Consider the following 14,139-nt stretch of genomic DNA (forward strand, 5'->3'; position numbering starts at 1 on the left):
GGTATCAAAAACATTGAACTTTTTAACTTCCAAATTAGAATTGCCATTTAGTTCATCTTAAGTTTCCTTATAAACCCCAAAAATGACTTCCAAGAAACTATTGCATATGCTTTTTGCTTTTTTTTTTTCTTTTGTTTGTGTTTGTGTGTGTGTCACTATTTTGAATCAGAAAGAGATATACTACAAACACCAAACACTTTGATAGGGCCCCCCTCCCCACCCCACCCCCACCCTTCCACTTTCACCAAAATTTAACACTCTAATTCCTAGGCCCCTACCCCAACCCCCACTGCAATATCTCCTTCACCGCCTGCCCTTCTTCTCCATCATTCTCCATTTTCCTTCAATTCTACTCTATACACCTACTTGGCCTCAAAAAACAACACTTTTTTTTTTCTGTCTATAGTTTCTTGATTATCTTCAATGGCTAAGTTAATTGTAGAAGTTCTTGATGCAAGTGATCTGATGCCTAAAGATGGACAAGGTTCAGCAAGTCCTTTTGTTGAAGTAGATTTTGATGAGCAACGTCAAAGAACTCAAACTAAAAACAAAGATCTCAACCCTCAATGGAATGAAAAACTTGTTTTCAACATCAAGAATCCAAGAGACCTTGAAAATCAGACAATCTCTGTTTATGTTTATAATGACCAAAAACAGGGACACCACAAGAATTTTCTTGGTCGTGTTAAGATTTCTGGTGCTTTTATCCCCTTTTCTGATTCTGAAGCTTTAGTTCAGAGATACCCACTTGATAAAAGAGGAATCTTTTCACATATCAAAGGGGATATTGCTTTAAGAATCTATGCTGTTCTTGGTGGTGGTGTTGCTGATGTTCTTGGTGGTGGTGGTAATGTCATTCCGCCGTCGGTGACGGTGGAAACTGAGCAGCAGAATGTGAATAATGGTGAAGATAGAGCAACCCCTTTTACTCCATTTCAAGAAATTAACACCAACAACTTTGAAGAACAGTACATGAAGGAGGCTGAAATCAAGAAGAAGGATAAGAAGAAGAAGAAAGAACCAGAGGTAAGAACTTTTCATTCTATTCCTGCACCGGCGCCGGTGCCAGTGCCGGCGTCTGGTCCATCACCACCTCCGGTGGTGATAGAGAAAAGGGCTGATTTTGCAAAGGCTGGTGGACCAATGGCTAGCAATGTAATGCAGATGCAAATGGGTGGTGGTCCAAGGCCTGAATTTGGTTTAGTGGAAACAAGGCCACCTTTGGCTGCAAGAATGGGGTATTGGGGTAGAGATAAAACTGCTAGTACTTATGATTTGGTGGAACCAATGCATTTCTTGTATATTAATGTTGTTAAAGCTAGGGATCTTCCAGTTATGGATATATCAGGGAGTCTTGATCCTTATGTTGAGGTGAAACTTGGTAATTACAAAGGTGTTACAAGGCATTATGAAAAGAATCAATACCCTGTATGGAACAGTGTTTTTGCCTTCTCTAAAGAAAGACTGCAATCCAATTTGATTGAAGTTACTGTAAAAGATAAGGATTTTGGGAAAGATGATATTGTTGGCAAAGTTATGTTTGATATTGCTGAAGTCCCTCTTCGTGTTCCACCAGATAGTCCTTTAGCTCCACAATGGTACAGGTTGATCAATAAAAAAGGACAGAAGATTCCACAAGGTGAAATCATGCTTGCTGTTTGGATGGGAACTCAAGCTGATGAGGCTTTTCCTGAGGCTTGGCATTCTGATGCTCATATGGCTAGTCAACAAAATTTGGTTAATACGCGATCCAAAGTATATTTCTCACCTAAATTGTATTATCTAAGAGTTCATGTTATTGAAGCTCAGGATCTTCTACCATCAGATAGAAGCCGGATGCCCGAGGCTTATGCCAAGTTACAGCTTGGGCACCAGGGAAGGACTACCAAGCCCTCACCGATGAGACATATTAATCCGGTGTGGAATGAGGAGCTAATGTTTGTTGCATCTGAGCCTTTTGAGGAGTATTTGATAATAGATGTCGTGGATAGAGTTGGACCAGGAAAAGATGAATTGATTGGCAGGGCTATGATATCATTTAAAAATATTCCAACCAGAGTTGATAACTCTAAGCTACCAGATGCTATATGGTTCAATCTTCTCAAGCCTTCTCATGCGGCAGATGATGACGAGAAGAAGAAAGAAGTGAAGTTCTCTAGCAAGATTCACCTTAGAATTTGGATAGATGCTGGTTACCATGTTCTTGATGAGTCCACACATTTTAGCAGTGATCTTCAACCATCATCAAAGTTCTTGAGAAAGCCGAGTATTGGACTTCTTGAATTAGGTATTCTCAGTGCCAAGAATCTGATGCCAATGAAGAGTAAAGAGGGTCGAATTACAGATTCATATTGTGTTGCTAAGTATGGGAATAAATGGGTTCGAACAAGAACACTTATTGACACTCTGGCTCCTCGATGGAACGAGCAGTTCTCTTGGGAAGTGTTTGATCCGTGTACCGTTGTCACCATTGGGGTCTTTGACAATTGTCACATCAATGGCAAAGATGATGCTAGAGATCAGAGAATTGGTAAGGTGAGAATTAGGTTATCGACTTTGGAAACTGATCGGATCTATACACATTTTTATCCATTGCTGGTTCTTACACCCTCTGGTTTAAGGAAACATGGAGAGCTTCATTTGGCCATAAGGTTCACTTGTACTGCTTGGGTGAACATGGTAGCACAATATGGTAGGCCATTGCTCCCGAAAATGCATTATGTGCAACCCATTTCCGTTAGGCATATTGATTGGTTGCGCCACCAGGCAATGCAGATAGTAGCTGCAAGGCTGGCCAGGGCTGAGCCACCTCTTAGAAGGGAGGTTGTTGAGTATATGCTGGATGTGGATTACCATATGTTCAGCCTCAGAAGAAGCAAAGCTAATTTCTTTCGCATAATGGGACTGCTTTCTGGGATTTCGGCAGTTCATGGATGGTTTAATGGGATTTGCAATTGGAGAAACCCTTTGACGACTATCCTTGTCCATGTGCTCTTCTTGATATTGATTTGCTATCCAGAACTCATTTTGCCAACAATTTTCCTGTACCTGTTTGTAATTGGCTTGTGGAACTACAGGTTTAGGCCTAGAGCTCCACCGCACATGGATGCTCGCCTTTCGCAAGCTGAAAATGCTCACCCAGATGAACTGGATGAAGAATTTGATACATTCCCTTCTTCCCGGCAAACAGACGTTGTAAGAGTGAGGTATGATCGACTGAGGAGTGTGGCTGGGAGAGTGCAAACCGTAGTTGGAGATTTGGCAACACAAGGTGAAAGGGCTCTTTCCATACTAAGCTGGCGGGATCCAAGGGCTACTGCTATATTTATAATCCTTGCATTGATCTGGGCTGTGTTTCTATATGTTACTCCATTCCAAGTAGTTGCAGTGCTCATAGGACTTTACTGGTTGCGCCATCCACGATTCAGGAGCAAGCTACCATCAGTACCTGTCAACTTCTTCAAGAGATTACCATCCAAGTCTGATATGCTTTTGTAAGATGCTGGTAAATTTCCACCTTATCTATGTATTCAAGTTGTAAAATAGAGAGATGGGTTCAGTGAATAAGTGGGGATAAAGGCTGCTACACAAGACAAAAATGGAAGAGCAGTTTTCCTTGTTTCCCCACACCCCACAATCCCTACTTACATAATGCACGTTCCACATTCTTCAAGCTCCTGTATTAGATAACAAGTCGTTGTTTATTTTCTTGGTTGATATTGTAATCAATCTATGAGGTCGTAGAATATAGTTGTTTGTATCTGTTTAGATGTAAAAAGGAATTGCAAATTCAAAGCTGATAAGAATAGTGTTCCCATCTTTAATTCTCAAATTACTTGGTTGATATTGTAATCAATCTATGAGGTTGTAGAATATAGTTGTTTGTATCTGTTTAGATGTAAAAAGGAATTGCAAATTCAAAGCTGATAAGAATAGTGTTCCCATCTTTAATTCTCAAATTACTTTTTTTTCTGGTTACAAGAGAAAAAACGGCAGAGGAATTACTATTACAGCTAAGTGTGGATAGCACATGGTTGACACAAAATCTATCACATTACTGTCATAAAAACAAACCACAATGTCAAACTCTTGCAAGAGCGCATCTGCCCTCAACTTTGTGACTAGCAGAAAAAAGTAATTGAAGATACAAAAATGATTTACTTGGATGACGAACTCCTTGATCCAAGTTTCAAAAATAGAGCTACTATTGTGAACAAGCTCAATAATATTCCACTAAGTAGAGCTATATCAACAAGACTCCAAGCGCTTCGGTGACTTAAATCCTGTATCTGCTTCTCCTTAGACTCTGAGCTAGTTAAGTCCATCTTTTTGGAAGACTGATTCTTACGATTCCTCAGAAACCATCCAATTAAGTTTCTGCTGCTATGATCATCTTGATTAGGGTCATTCTTCAGCAGTGTTGTTGCTTCCCGAGTTGGACTTTGATTGCAGCAATCAGATGTTGCAGAGCAAGGTTCTTGCTCTTTTGAACAGGCACAAGCTTCTTCTGAAAGGGCGCATGGGGAGCACCTTTCATCAAAACTCCTGTGTGAGGGAACATCCTCGTTATTTTGGCAGAGGATCTCAATCACTTCTCCAAAGACTGACCATCTACCTACGGATGTTATTTTCACCATAGCGGAGGAACCCATCATGCTTTCTGGACCAATCACCAGGACCTGAATGTATCCCTTAGTGTGTCCCACCTAGACCATTGAGGAGAAAAAAGAGTTGCTCATGGGGATGAAGCTATTTGCATCTAACATGCAACATCATGCGATGGTCATTCAGGAATTTGAAATGCAGCAAGTATTATGAAATGCATATAGGAATTTGAGCAATATTGATTTTTTTTGTAGGGAAATTTACTTGCTTGTCACACACAGATGGAAGTAAGAGTAGGAGATTTGAGGCATGTGTATGATCAGAGTTTGTCTTTGCTGGTTGATCTTATAAAGACTAATTTGTGTTTCATAAACTTTCACCAACTATTATACTTTAAAATAAATGAATTTACTTAGAGTATAGGAAACCCATCATGTCCCAGCAAAAAACTGCATCTAGATAGTTAAAGCTTTAGAAGAGTCGAAACAGCAATTATGAAACAGTAGCAGTTATCAGATATCTGGCTCTCTATCATGCTTACCAAATGAATCCCATCTGAAGCTATGTCAGTAATCCATATCCTCTCTACTTTGCCTTCCACTCCAGTATATGGAGTAAAGGACTCAAATACAGCAGTTAATTCACGACTACGTTGCTTCACCACATTACTAGGAACCTTCTTCATCCTTGCAGCAGGAGTGCCTGACATAGATTTGTGATAAACAGAAGTACCAATTTAATCCATTAAGCAGGTTATTGAATATCAGTCTATGACAATAGATGACTGGATATGCCTGTATAAGTGCATTTAGTTCCAAATTATTGCATATAACCTGATAGCAAGCAAGTAATTGAGAAATTTGAAATCCATGCATCACAGGATGTACCACTAAAGAAAGCTTCACATCCCTCACTTGTAGATGCAATAACTAGAGCTTTTTGCTATAGTTCTTTTCAGAGTGGATAAAGAGAAACAGGAAATCTTTTTTCCTTTATTTTCCAGAATGGTATATCTAGACAAATAACAATTGAAAAACTGAAAAACTGAAAAAAAGCATACCGGGCCTAGGATAGAACTGTGATATATGAACTTGAGCAAGCTTGTAGTCCCTAATAAGGTCAACTGTCTGAGCAAAATCTTCATCAGTTTCACCTGCAATGCAAGGACAGATCATCACGCTTGGTGCAAGGTCTTTCCAGCAGCAGAATTGATCAAAACAAATCTTGGTCCAAGGCTAAACTCTTGATGATTTGGCAAAATCATAATAAAATCAAAATATTGCAGAATATTTCAGACCGGAAGTCTGAAGAGTGGCTCTAACACAATGAGCAGTAAAGCAACTGCCAATTTTGATACTTTAGAATATCTGACAATAGAATATGAGCAAAAAACAAACAAATGGAATAATTTACCCTTTTTATAGTAGTTATGAGGGTTATAAATCAACCTTGTTTTTTTTAATAAAAGGAGAAAGAGAACTGTCTCATTTCCTTGTTCAGAAAAAAAATCCTATTCTAAAATCATGCTTCAGTTTAATTGATTCCAACGGGGAGGGGACTTCGGAGTTCGTACAGTGGAAGACTAAGCTTCTAACCTATGTTGCTCGGCCTAAATGTGGGCGAGTGCGTGTTGGATCCTCCAATATCGAATTTTTGGATGATCCGCCACGGGTACGGCAACATTTTTAGAGAGTCCAAGCAAATAGCTTCTAACTTGTGCAGACAAAAATCAAGTCTACATACTCATTTGACAACATCTTACTAGGCAGCAAGATGTGCAGACATACCAGGAAATCCACAAATTATATCTGTTGCAATCTGCATCCCAGGGACCAGTTCCATTAATGTATCCACCACTTTCCTGAACTCACCCACAGTGTATTCACGGTTCATTGCCTGAATTGACGAACAGAGAAAAGAGAGATTTATGATAAACAATTTTGTGGCGATAACATTACTTAACGAGAGCGAGCATAGGGCCTATTTCACAAGGGTTGTCCAAAAGCAAAAAGAAAGTTAATGTCAATTAATATTATGTAATTCAAACTTACACTCAAGATTGAATCACTACCCGACTGAACTGGCACATGAAGAAAAGAATACACACATGGATGACATAAGACATCAGCTATTTCCTTCAAGTGCTCAAGAATATAAGGAGGATTGGTCATCCCAATTCGGAGCATTGTACTTCCATTCAAAGGAAGCTCTGCAACTATAGCATTCAGTAGAATAGGAAGATTAACTCCAATGTCACGACCTGCAAAATTGAGAAACACACAAGTGCTTTACATTCTTGATAGACTAGGCCTCATTTGTTTGCACTTAATGGTTCATATGTTAAGTGCACTAATTTACATTGAGATTTAAGCACTTGGTCTAAATAGGTCTTAATCATTAAGATCTTAAACAAAGTGTTAATAGCATTTTTTAAGTGAATACTTTTCACCACCACTCTATCCACACCACAACCACCAGCCACCACCTTCCCACCAATTACCTTTGTCATCACAACCACCACTACGATCAGTCGTTACCTCACTTACCACCTCCACTGTCACTGCCACCACCATTTATTTTTATTAATCAAATAATGATTTTATTGTATTAAATTTATATTTTATTATATTTAATTACTTTTTTTTAATTTGAATTATATATATATTTTTTTGAGAATGGTAAAGTTAATTTGAATTAATTTGAATTAATTTGAATTATATATTTATTATGTTTAAAAATAAATAAATTATGTACATTCAAAAGTTGAAAAACAAACAGTTTTAATCATTTAGTTTTCAGATCTAGAAAAAACATCTTAATCATTTAGATGTCTTAATCTTAATGCAAATAAATGGAGCCCAAGCCTATTAGGCTTGTGCCCTACACTTAAATATGTCACAAGACTAGCATTATCGCCAACTATTGCTTTTCTAGCATTCACAACTTGAGTGTATTGCCAATACTACTGTAGTAACTAAATCAAGATAATATGTATAAAGTGACTCGAGAAAACTAGGTAAACTAAAAGGACACAAGTTTAAAACATGTTCAATTTTTTGTTTACTAGTGCTCAATAATTGTTACTCCCTCCATTATAAAAAGAACAACATTATTTCCCTATTAGTCTGATCCAAAAAAATGAAACCATACTAAATCTGTAAACAACTTAACTTGAATTTCCCATTTTTACTTTAATGATAAGCTTTTATAGCCACACAAATCTTATGACATGTTTAAGACCAGAAGTTTCAATAAGTCTTACAACCACACAAATGTTATGACATAATTATGACCACAAGTTTCAAGAAATAAAATGGAAGAGTGCCCCCCCCCCCACCCCTATCTATTTCTTCCAAAGGTAAAATGAATAAAACAAAAACTTAAAAATTTACCATATGCCCCGGTGTCTTCACTACTCAGCCAGATCTCCCTCACTCCATCAGCAATGACATTTTTGACTCGGCCCACCTAAATTCAGATTCTAAATCAAAAAGCTAGAAAACTCAAAAAATAGATTTTCCTACTCTTATATGGAGAACTTACAAGGCTGTCAACTGTGTAACTTCCTAAATGACCACGGGCATGCTTCGTCTTGCAATAAGTACAAGCACCTAAACAACCAACATTTATTGGAAGAATCTCAACAAACTTGTTCTTTCGGACCTGTAAGATATATTCCAAATGGTTTAGGTAGAAAATAATTAAGAGGGACCAATATATGAGAGCTGATCTTTAATGTAATAAATCAAAGCTGGTCATAAACTCAAAACGGATATTTTCTATTGTTTGATAAAGTTTTCAACTCAAATAAATAGAAAATATATTTCAAATTGCACCTTTGGAAGATCAAGTGCTGGTAATGTCTTCCGGGTTAGTAGCCGAACTTCGTGACCTTTCAAAGTCTCTTCCACAACCTCAACCACACGGTCAATCTGCTGAACTCCTACTATACTAACTCCTTCCAGCTCTTTCAGATTACGGCTTCCTTGAGGAACACAACCTGCTACTACCAATGGCTTTTTTGCACTTCTTCCTTTACTTATAATAGTATCCATCGCAGACTGACTAGGAGATTTGACTGTGCATCTACATCATATGGAGAATATTAGCTGAAACCCTAAAATTAGTTAGCAAATAATACAGACATATTCCATTTAGAAGCCTGAGCTACAGTAGACAGATTCTCACTAGCAGACAGCAAAACCTGCTAAGCTTATATGCATGCATGAAAACCTCTTCTTAGACATATGTTTAAGTTTTGTGCATGATATTTGCACTAGCATAATGACCCCTAGTTTTGCGAGTAAGCATAAAATTCATAAAAAACAAGAATCAAAAAAGGTGGATAACAGATGGTGCATACATTTGCATTGACATGAAAACTAAAAAGAGTGTGACTTAAATCAAACCCAAGGCAAGAGTGGACCCTGTATTTGTGGAAAAACATCAATAACATGATCATTTTTTGATATCCTTATCCCCAAAATCCACCATTACCAAGGAGTCAACAGTGGCCTCTTCTCCCACTTTGCTTCTTGGTGACTCAAGTTTGCAACCTTGTGGTGGAAGTGGAGTGTACTTACCATTGGAGCAACCTCACTTGTCAACACCAATAACATGATTCGAGTACAAAAAAATGTGCTGACTACATCATTATTAAATGCGATCATTTTCTCTTAAAACAATGGAGCGATGCAAACCAGAGTCATCCCTTCTTATGAGCGATTTAAAAGAAGCGAGCAAATTGTTCTCTGTTCTTTCTTAAAGCCTCTAGGGTTGTTATTTTTTGCGGTTTTCGCTTTTAAAGACACTAACCATTTCTTTGTGCGCAAGCTGGCCCAAACATCACTGAAAAAGAAAACACTGGCTGGTACATAATTACACACACACACACACACACATATATATATATATATAATTCTTAAAGAAAATTTCCTGACTCCATTGATCCGCCATTCCAAAAAAAGAAAAACTTGACATTTAGATACACCATCCACATCAATTCAAATTCGTTACAAAGAGAAACCTCTGTTCCAAAGAGATGGTTATTGCTGGGATGGAAATAAGGAAAAAAGGGCATTTCACTTGGTGAAGACGAAATAGATGCAGAGTAGCAAAGAAACCAGAAGCCATGAGCTGTAAGCCTCTTAACAAATATTTGTTTTTAGCTATGCAAAATTTCAACTTACAGATTGAAACTAAGCAAGGCTTCCTTATTTCAAGATAAAAATGAAAGACAAATACACATACTGAAAAGAGGAAAAACGTCTCACGTATTTATCATCCATAGGTCTGCCTCATCAGGGTTATCACTCAGAGCATAACCAAACGCTGAAAGCTGACCAGCCATATATTCGGAATCACTCTGCAGAATCAGGAAATAAGACAATCAAGCAAATGTAAAAGGAACTTATATTTAGTTACAATAGCTTAGCTAAATAGATGCAGGGGCCTCTAGCCTCTTAGAAATGGTCCACCTAAGTGGTCCTATATAATTTCTAGCTTTTAGTTTGCTAGCTTATTGCCTCTGATCAAGTGAAATGATATCTTATTTTGCTACTACCAGCCACTTAAACAGCATGAAGCTTTTTCCAGATATCAGCTGATCAAGCATAATATTATTACTCTTTTGTAGAAGGCAAAAATATTCTGTAACTATCCTTAGTAGGCGACCCCTTAAAAGTTTCTTCCTTATTTCTCAACAAAACGCCTGTTTTATAATATAAAGATTCATGAACTTCAATAGGTACCTTAGCCTAAAATCAACTCCCCGTGTTGCAAATTTTCTGACAAATTCTATTTGAAGTTTTATAATGTTTGACACCATTTTATGTGTATACAATTTTCAAGAATTCAAACTAATTAATCTATTCAAATTAAAACTTTGTTGTGATGCTCTCTCTACCAAACAAACTTCTCAACCATCACGTTAATATTGTTCTTCTACTATCACTATTTTTTGTGGTATTTGACAAACATGATTTAGGTGTAATTGCACATAGAGGGTGTTTGGGTTGACTTTTTAAACATAGCTTATTAGTTAAAAGCTAAAAGTCATAAGTTGGGAATAACCCAATTTTTAGCTTTTAGCTTATTTTTGTACTTTTCTGGCCTAAAAGCCAGTGCTTAAAAGTACCTTATATCTTTCCCAAACACTACAAAAAGTAGGAAAAGAGCTTAAAAATAAAAATAATTAAAATAAGTCAATCCAAACACCCTCTTACATTATCAATCATGTCTAGTCAAATAACATAAGAAATGAATAAAAAGGAGTATCTTACTTCTTTAAATTCATCCTCTACAGATTTTCTGCTTTTCATATCTGCACTGTACTATCTTAGTATTGTGCTTCACTAATAAAATTACCTTTACTAATTAAAAAAAACTGCTTATATTATCTCTTTTTTCAGTGTTATCAAAAGCAAAATACTCAAAACAGCTCCAAGGTTCTTGGGGCTTTAAACGCAAATAAAGTGTGGGCTTTAATTTTTAAAAAACGAGCAATGGAAGAAAAAATACAAATACATATGTTGAGTCCAAGACTAATAATTATATGCATGAATCACAAATACATGAGCAAGGAATTTTTTTAAAGAAAAAGATAAAGAGAAATAACAATTATTAAGTGTTGCCTCTTCAGAAGAGGCTCATTGGCAAGAAAAAGTATGCCTTCAAACCTTGGTGACAACACTGAAGGGCACATTAAGAGAGGCATATTGCTCAACACGTTTTGGGCCTCGCTTTAGGGCTTAAGCGCGCTTATTGATATTACTGTTTTTTTATACATTAGTAGCACCGTTAAGCCTGCTTTTTGTAATGTACTATTAGGGAACTCCAGGTTCTCTTTCAACAATCATAAAGCAGATTGTACACATAAATCCCAAGTCTTACTTGTTCAGAGAATCAAAACCCGCAATGTCCAACTAGTCTTGCTGAAATTTTAGAGCAGAACACAGAGCTTAGCAGATAAAAATAAGTAGGAAAATCATTATAATAATATATCTGTTAGTCCTCCTGGATTCTATTTCCTCACTACAAAAGATGCCACTTAGCTTTCTCCAAACTAGGAAAACCAAACCACGCTGCAAGGTCCTATACTCCTATATTTATACAATTCATTGTTTGGCATCTGAATTTATTTACCCTACAACTACAAGGATATCAAATTACAGAATCACACAATAAAGTCAATACCCGAGTGAGGACAGTAAAAGGAGACTTGAAACACTTTCGAGTCGAGATGGGGCTACACGAGGGATTTTTACCATGCTTGGGACTAGAGGAGCATTTAGGAATTTGAGGTATAGCTTGTAACGTAATAAGCATGAAACAACATCGATTTGCGTACACCGCACCCTCCTCAGACCCTACATGTTGGACTATAATGGGTATGTTGTTTTAATTGTTATTGTTGGGTTTCTTTACCCTCTTACGAAAAATACAAAATACACACTAATCCCAAGTATTTCTTTGCTTACAAGTCACATTTTGCAACAAGTCATTCTGAGAAAGTTGAAATTTAGATCAATAATAAGAACTACAAGGACATAGAGAAGTATCAAAACATCATCTTTTTATCAATACGTGCATAATTGAGCGAACATGATTGTACCTGATTATGAGAACATCCGAATGTCTTGATGTAAATAGTCTGCAACATTCGTATTCACACAAATAGATCATTATCAAACAAAATTACACAAGAGTAGCTACAAAATGTGTAAAAGGAGTTCTTCGAAGAATTTTTTTTTTTGAATGAATGAGAAACCTGAGTGCCAGGTATTTTAGGTGCAGGAGAGTCTTGGACTACTGTTAGCTTCGTTACACCGTTCTTTTTCCTTTGCTTTGGATTGACTCCAACGGCCGTCGACACCGGTAACCGGAACCCTGGAGGTACTCCGGCCCCGTTACCCACCAGCAAATCTTCAATGTCTTCCATTTGTTCAGTAGTGCGTGAAAGAGAGATGGATTTGTGTAGAAGACGAGAAGCTCTAGGGGTTCGGACTTTGGGGTTCCTTTTTTAGGCCCAAGAAATCTGGGTTTTGTTTGCGACTGTTGATCCAAAACTTTGGCCCAAAGAGAAACCACTAAGATACAAAATAAAAAGGGGGAAAATAAGCAAATACCCCATAAAAGCAAAATAATTACAAATATATACCCTTTACATTCATATCCACTAAATAATTACACTATATACCCCCTTACTATTTTCACTTAACTGATTTAATCAGTATCATATACTGTATTGGTATCATTAAGACAGATAATTTTGCTGAATTGATACTAAATCAATATATATATATACTGTATTGGTATCATTAAGGCTGATAATTTTGCTGAATTGATACTAAATCAATATATATATATATATATATATATATATATACTATATTGGTATCATTAAGGCTGATAATTTTGCTGAATTGATATTAAGGCTGAAAATTTTGCTGAATTGATACTAAATCAGTATATATATATATATATATATATATATATATATATATATACACTCTTATAGTATTATTGTCTAATGAGTAATTTCTCAGAAATCTTAATGATGCCACAACAATATACATATATACTCTTATAATATCATTGACTAAAAAATAATTTATGAACAAGAAATCTTAATGATACCAATACAGTATATATATACTAATTTAGTATCAGTTAAGCGAAATTATCAACCTTAATGATACCAGTACAATATATGACACTGCTTTAGTATCAGTTAAGCGAAAATTATCACCCTTAGTGAATATGGGGTATGGACTGTAATTATGTATGAGAGAATGTGTATTTCAAGAATTACTTTTGATTTGGGTATGAACTTGTAATTACTTTGGATTTTATGGTCCATTTATGTAATTTTCCCAATAAAAAGTTAATCAAAGGGAGAAATATTGAAAACACTTCCGAACTTGGCAGAAATTATTACTTTCGTTTGACTACTTGATTAACTAAACTTAAATATAATTTTGATATGTCACATGACATAGCAAATAGTCCAAACTCTTGTAAGATCATAGAACTCTTAATAAAAAGTCAAGAGAAGTGTTGAAAACACTCTTGAACTTGATGAGAATTTATGAGTATTTCACTCATATTGCAAGATTGAGGGTGTACTTGAGTTCAATTAGTTGAGTAAATGAGTGTCTTTAAGGTTGTCAATAATTCGGGAATGAAAGTAATAATTTGCGTCGAGTTTAGAGATATTTTTAATAGTTATTTTTATGGTGTATCATCAAATTAATACCACATAATCATCAAACACTTGTCCATTTCGAGTTGTAACAACCATACAATGGCTCATATTGTCTCCTTGGCTTTCGAATTTCCCGTAGTAACACTTGAAACAATGCCCTTTTGCTTTAGGTTTATGGAAGCTGACATATGGATCAACTCATGTGCTTCTATCTATTTAATTGAGGTGGAGTGAACCACTTGACATATGCTTGCTAGGGAACTACACAATTGTTGCATACCTGCATCAGTAGATTCAATTTTTTTAAGCACGCAGGATAACGGGGTTTT

At 36.3% G+C, this 14,139-nt stretch overlaps 2 protein-coding genes across 4 annotated transcripts; one reads left to right on the top strand and one right to left on the bottom strand.

Annotated features, from left to right (window-relative positions):
• Positions 1-375: 375 nt before the first annotated feature.
• LOC125809225 (FT-interacting protein 7) lies at positions 376-3,951 on the top strand. 2 transcript variants are annotated; one of them, XM_049488881.1, is made up of 2 exons: positions 376-3,737; positions 3,865-3,951. In XM_049488881.1, the coding sequence occupies exon 1, from the start codon at positions 424-426 to the stop codon at positions 3,496-3,498; it is 3,075 nt and encodes a 1,024-aa protein (XP_049344838.1). In that variant the 5' UTR covers positions 376-423; the 3' UTR covers positions 3,499-3,737; positions 3,865-3,951. The 2 variants fall into 2 exon arrangements, with proteins under 2 accessions (XP_049344838.1, XP_049344839.1); XM_049488882.1 differs by lacking the exon at positions 3,865-3,951 and having other exon boundaries at positions 760-932; positions 1,004-3,632.
• A 50-nt stretch (positions 3,952-4,001) lies between these two features.
• On the bottom strand, positions 4,002-12,647 carry LOC125809229 (uncharacterized). 2 transcript variants are annotated; one of them, XM_049488887.1, is made up of 11 exons: positions 12,374-12,647; positions 12,218-12,256; positions 9,879-9,970; positions 8,442-8,691; positions 8,149-8,268; positions 7,998-8,073; positions 6,657-6,865; positions 6,393-6,501; positions 5,666-5,758; positions 5,147-5,307; positions 4,002-4,706 (listed from the first exon to the last, which is right to left on the bottom strand). In XM_049488887.1, the coding sequence occupies exons 1-11, from the start codon at positions 12,542-12,544 to the stop codon at positions 4,158-4,160; spliced, it is 1,869 nt and encodes a 622-aa protein (XP_049344844.1). In that variant the 5' UTR covers positions 12,545-12,647; the 3' UTR covers positions 4,002-4,157. The 2 variants fall into 2 exon arrangements, with proteins under 2 accessions (XP_049344844.1, XP_049344846.1); XM_049488889.1 differs by having other exon boundaries at positions 9,856-9,970; positions 12,374-12,621.
• Between the last annotated feature and the right edge of the window lie 1,492 nt (positions 12,648-14,139).

Source organism: Solanum verrucosum, unplaced genomic scaffold, assembly GCF_900185275.1.
Source record: "Solanum verrucosum unplaced genomic scaffold, falcon-dt-bn FXZP01000062.1, whole genome shotgun sequence".
Taxonomy (NCBI): domain Eukaryota; kingdom Viridiplantae; phylum Streptophyta; class Magnoliopsida; order Solanales; family Solanaceae; genus Solanum; species Solanum verrucosum.

Bases quoted from the DNA above. Each gene is read 5' to 3' on its own strand.
- LOC125809225 (XM_049488881.1), top strand. From the start codon at position 424: ATGGCTAAGTTAATTGTAGAAGTTCTTGATGCAAGTGATCTGATGCCT.
- LOC125809229 (XM_049488887.1), bottom strand. From the start codon at position 12,544: ATGGAAGACATTGAAGATTTGCTGGTGGGTAACGGGGCCGGAGTACCT. The intron at 12,257-12,373 runs GTTTCTCATTCA...CGAATGTTGCAG, and splicing joins CTAAAATACCTGGCACTCAG to ACTATTTACATCAAGACATT. The intron at 5,308-5,665 runs GTATGCTTTTTT...AATCTATGTCAG, and splicing joins ACAGTTCTATCCTAGGCCCG to GCACTCCTGCTGCAAGGATG.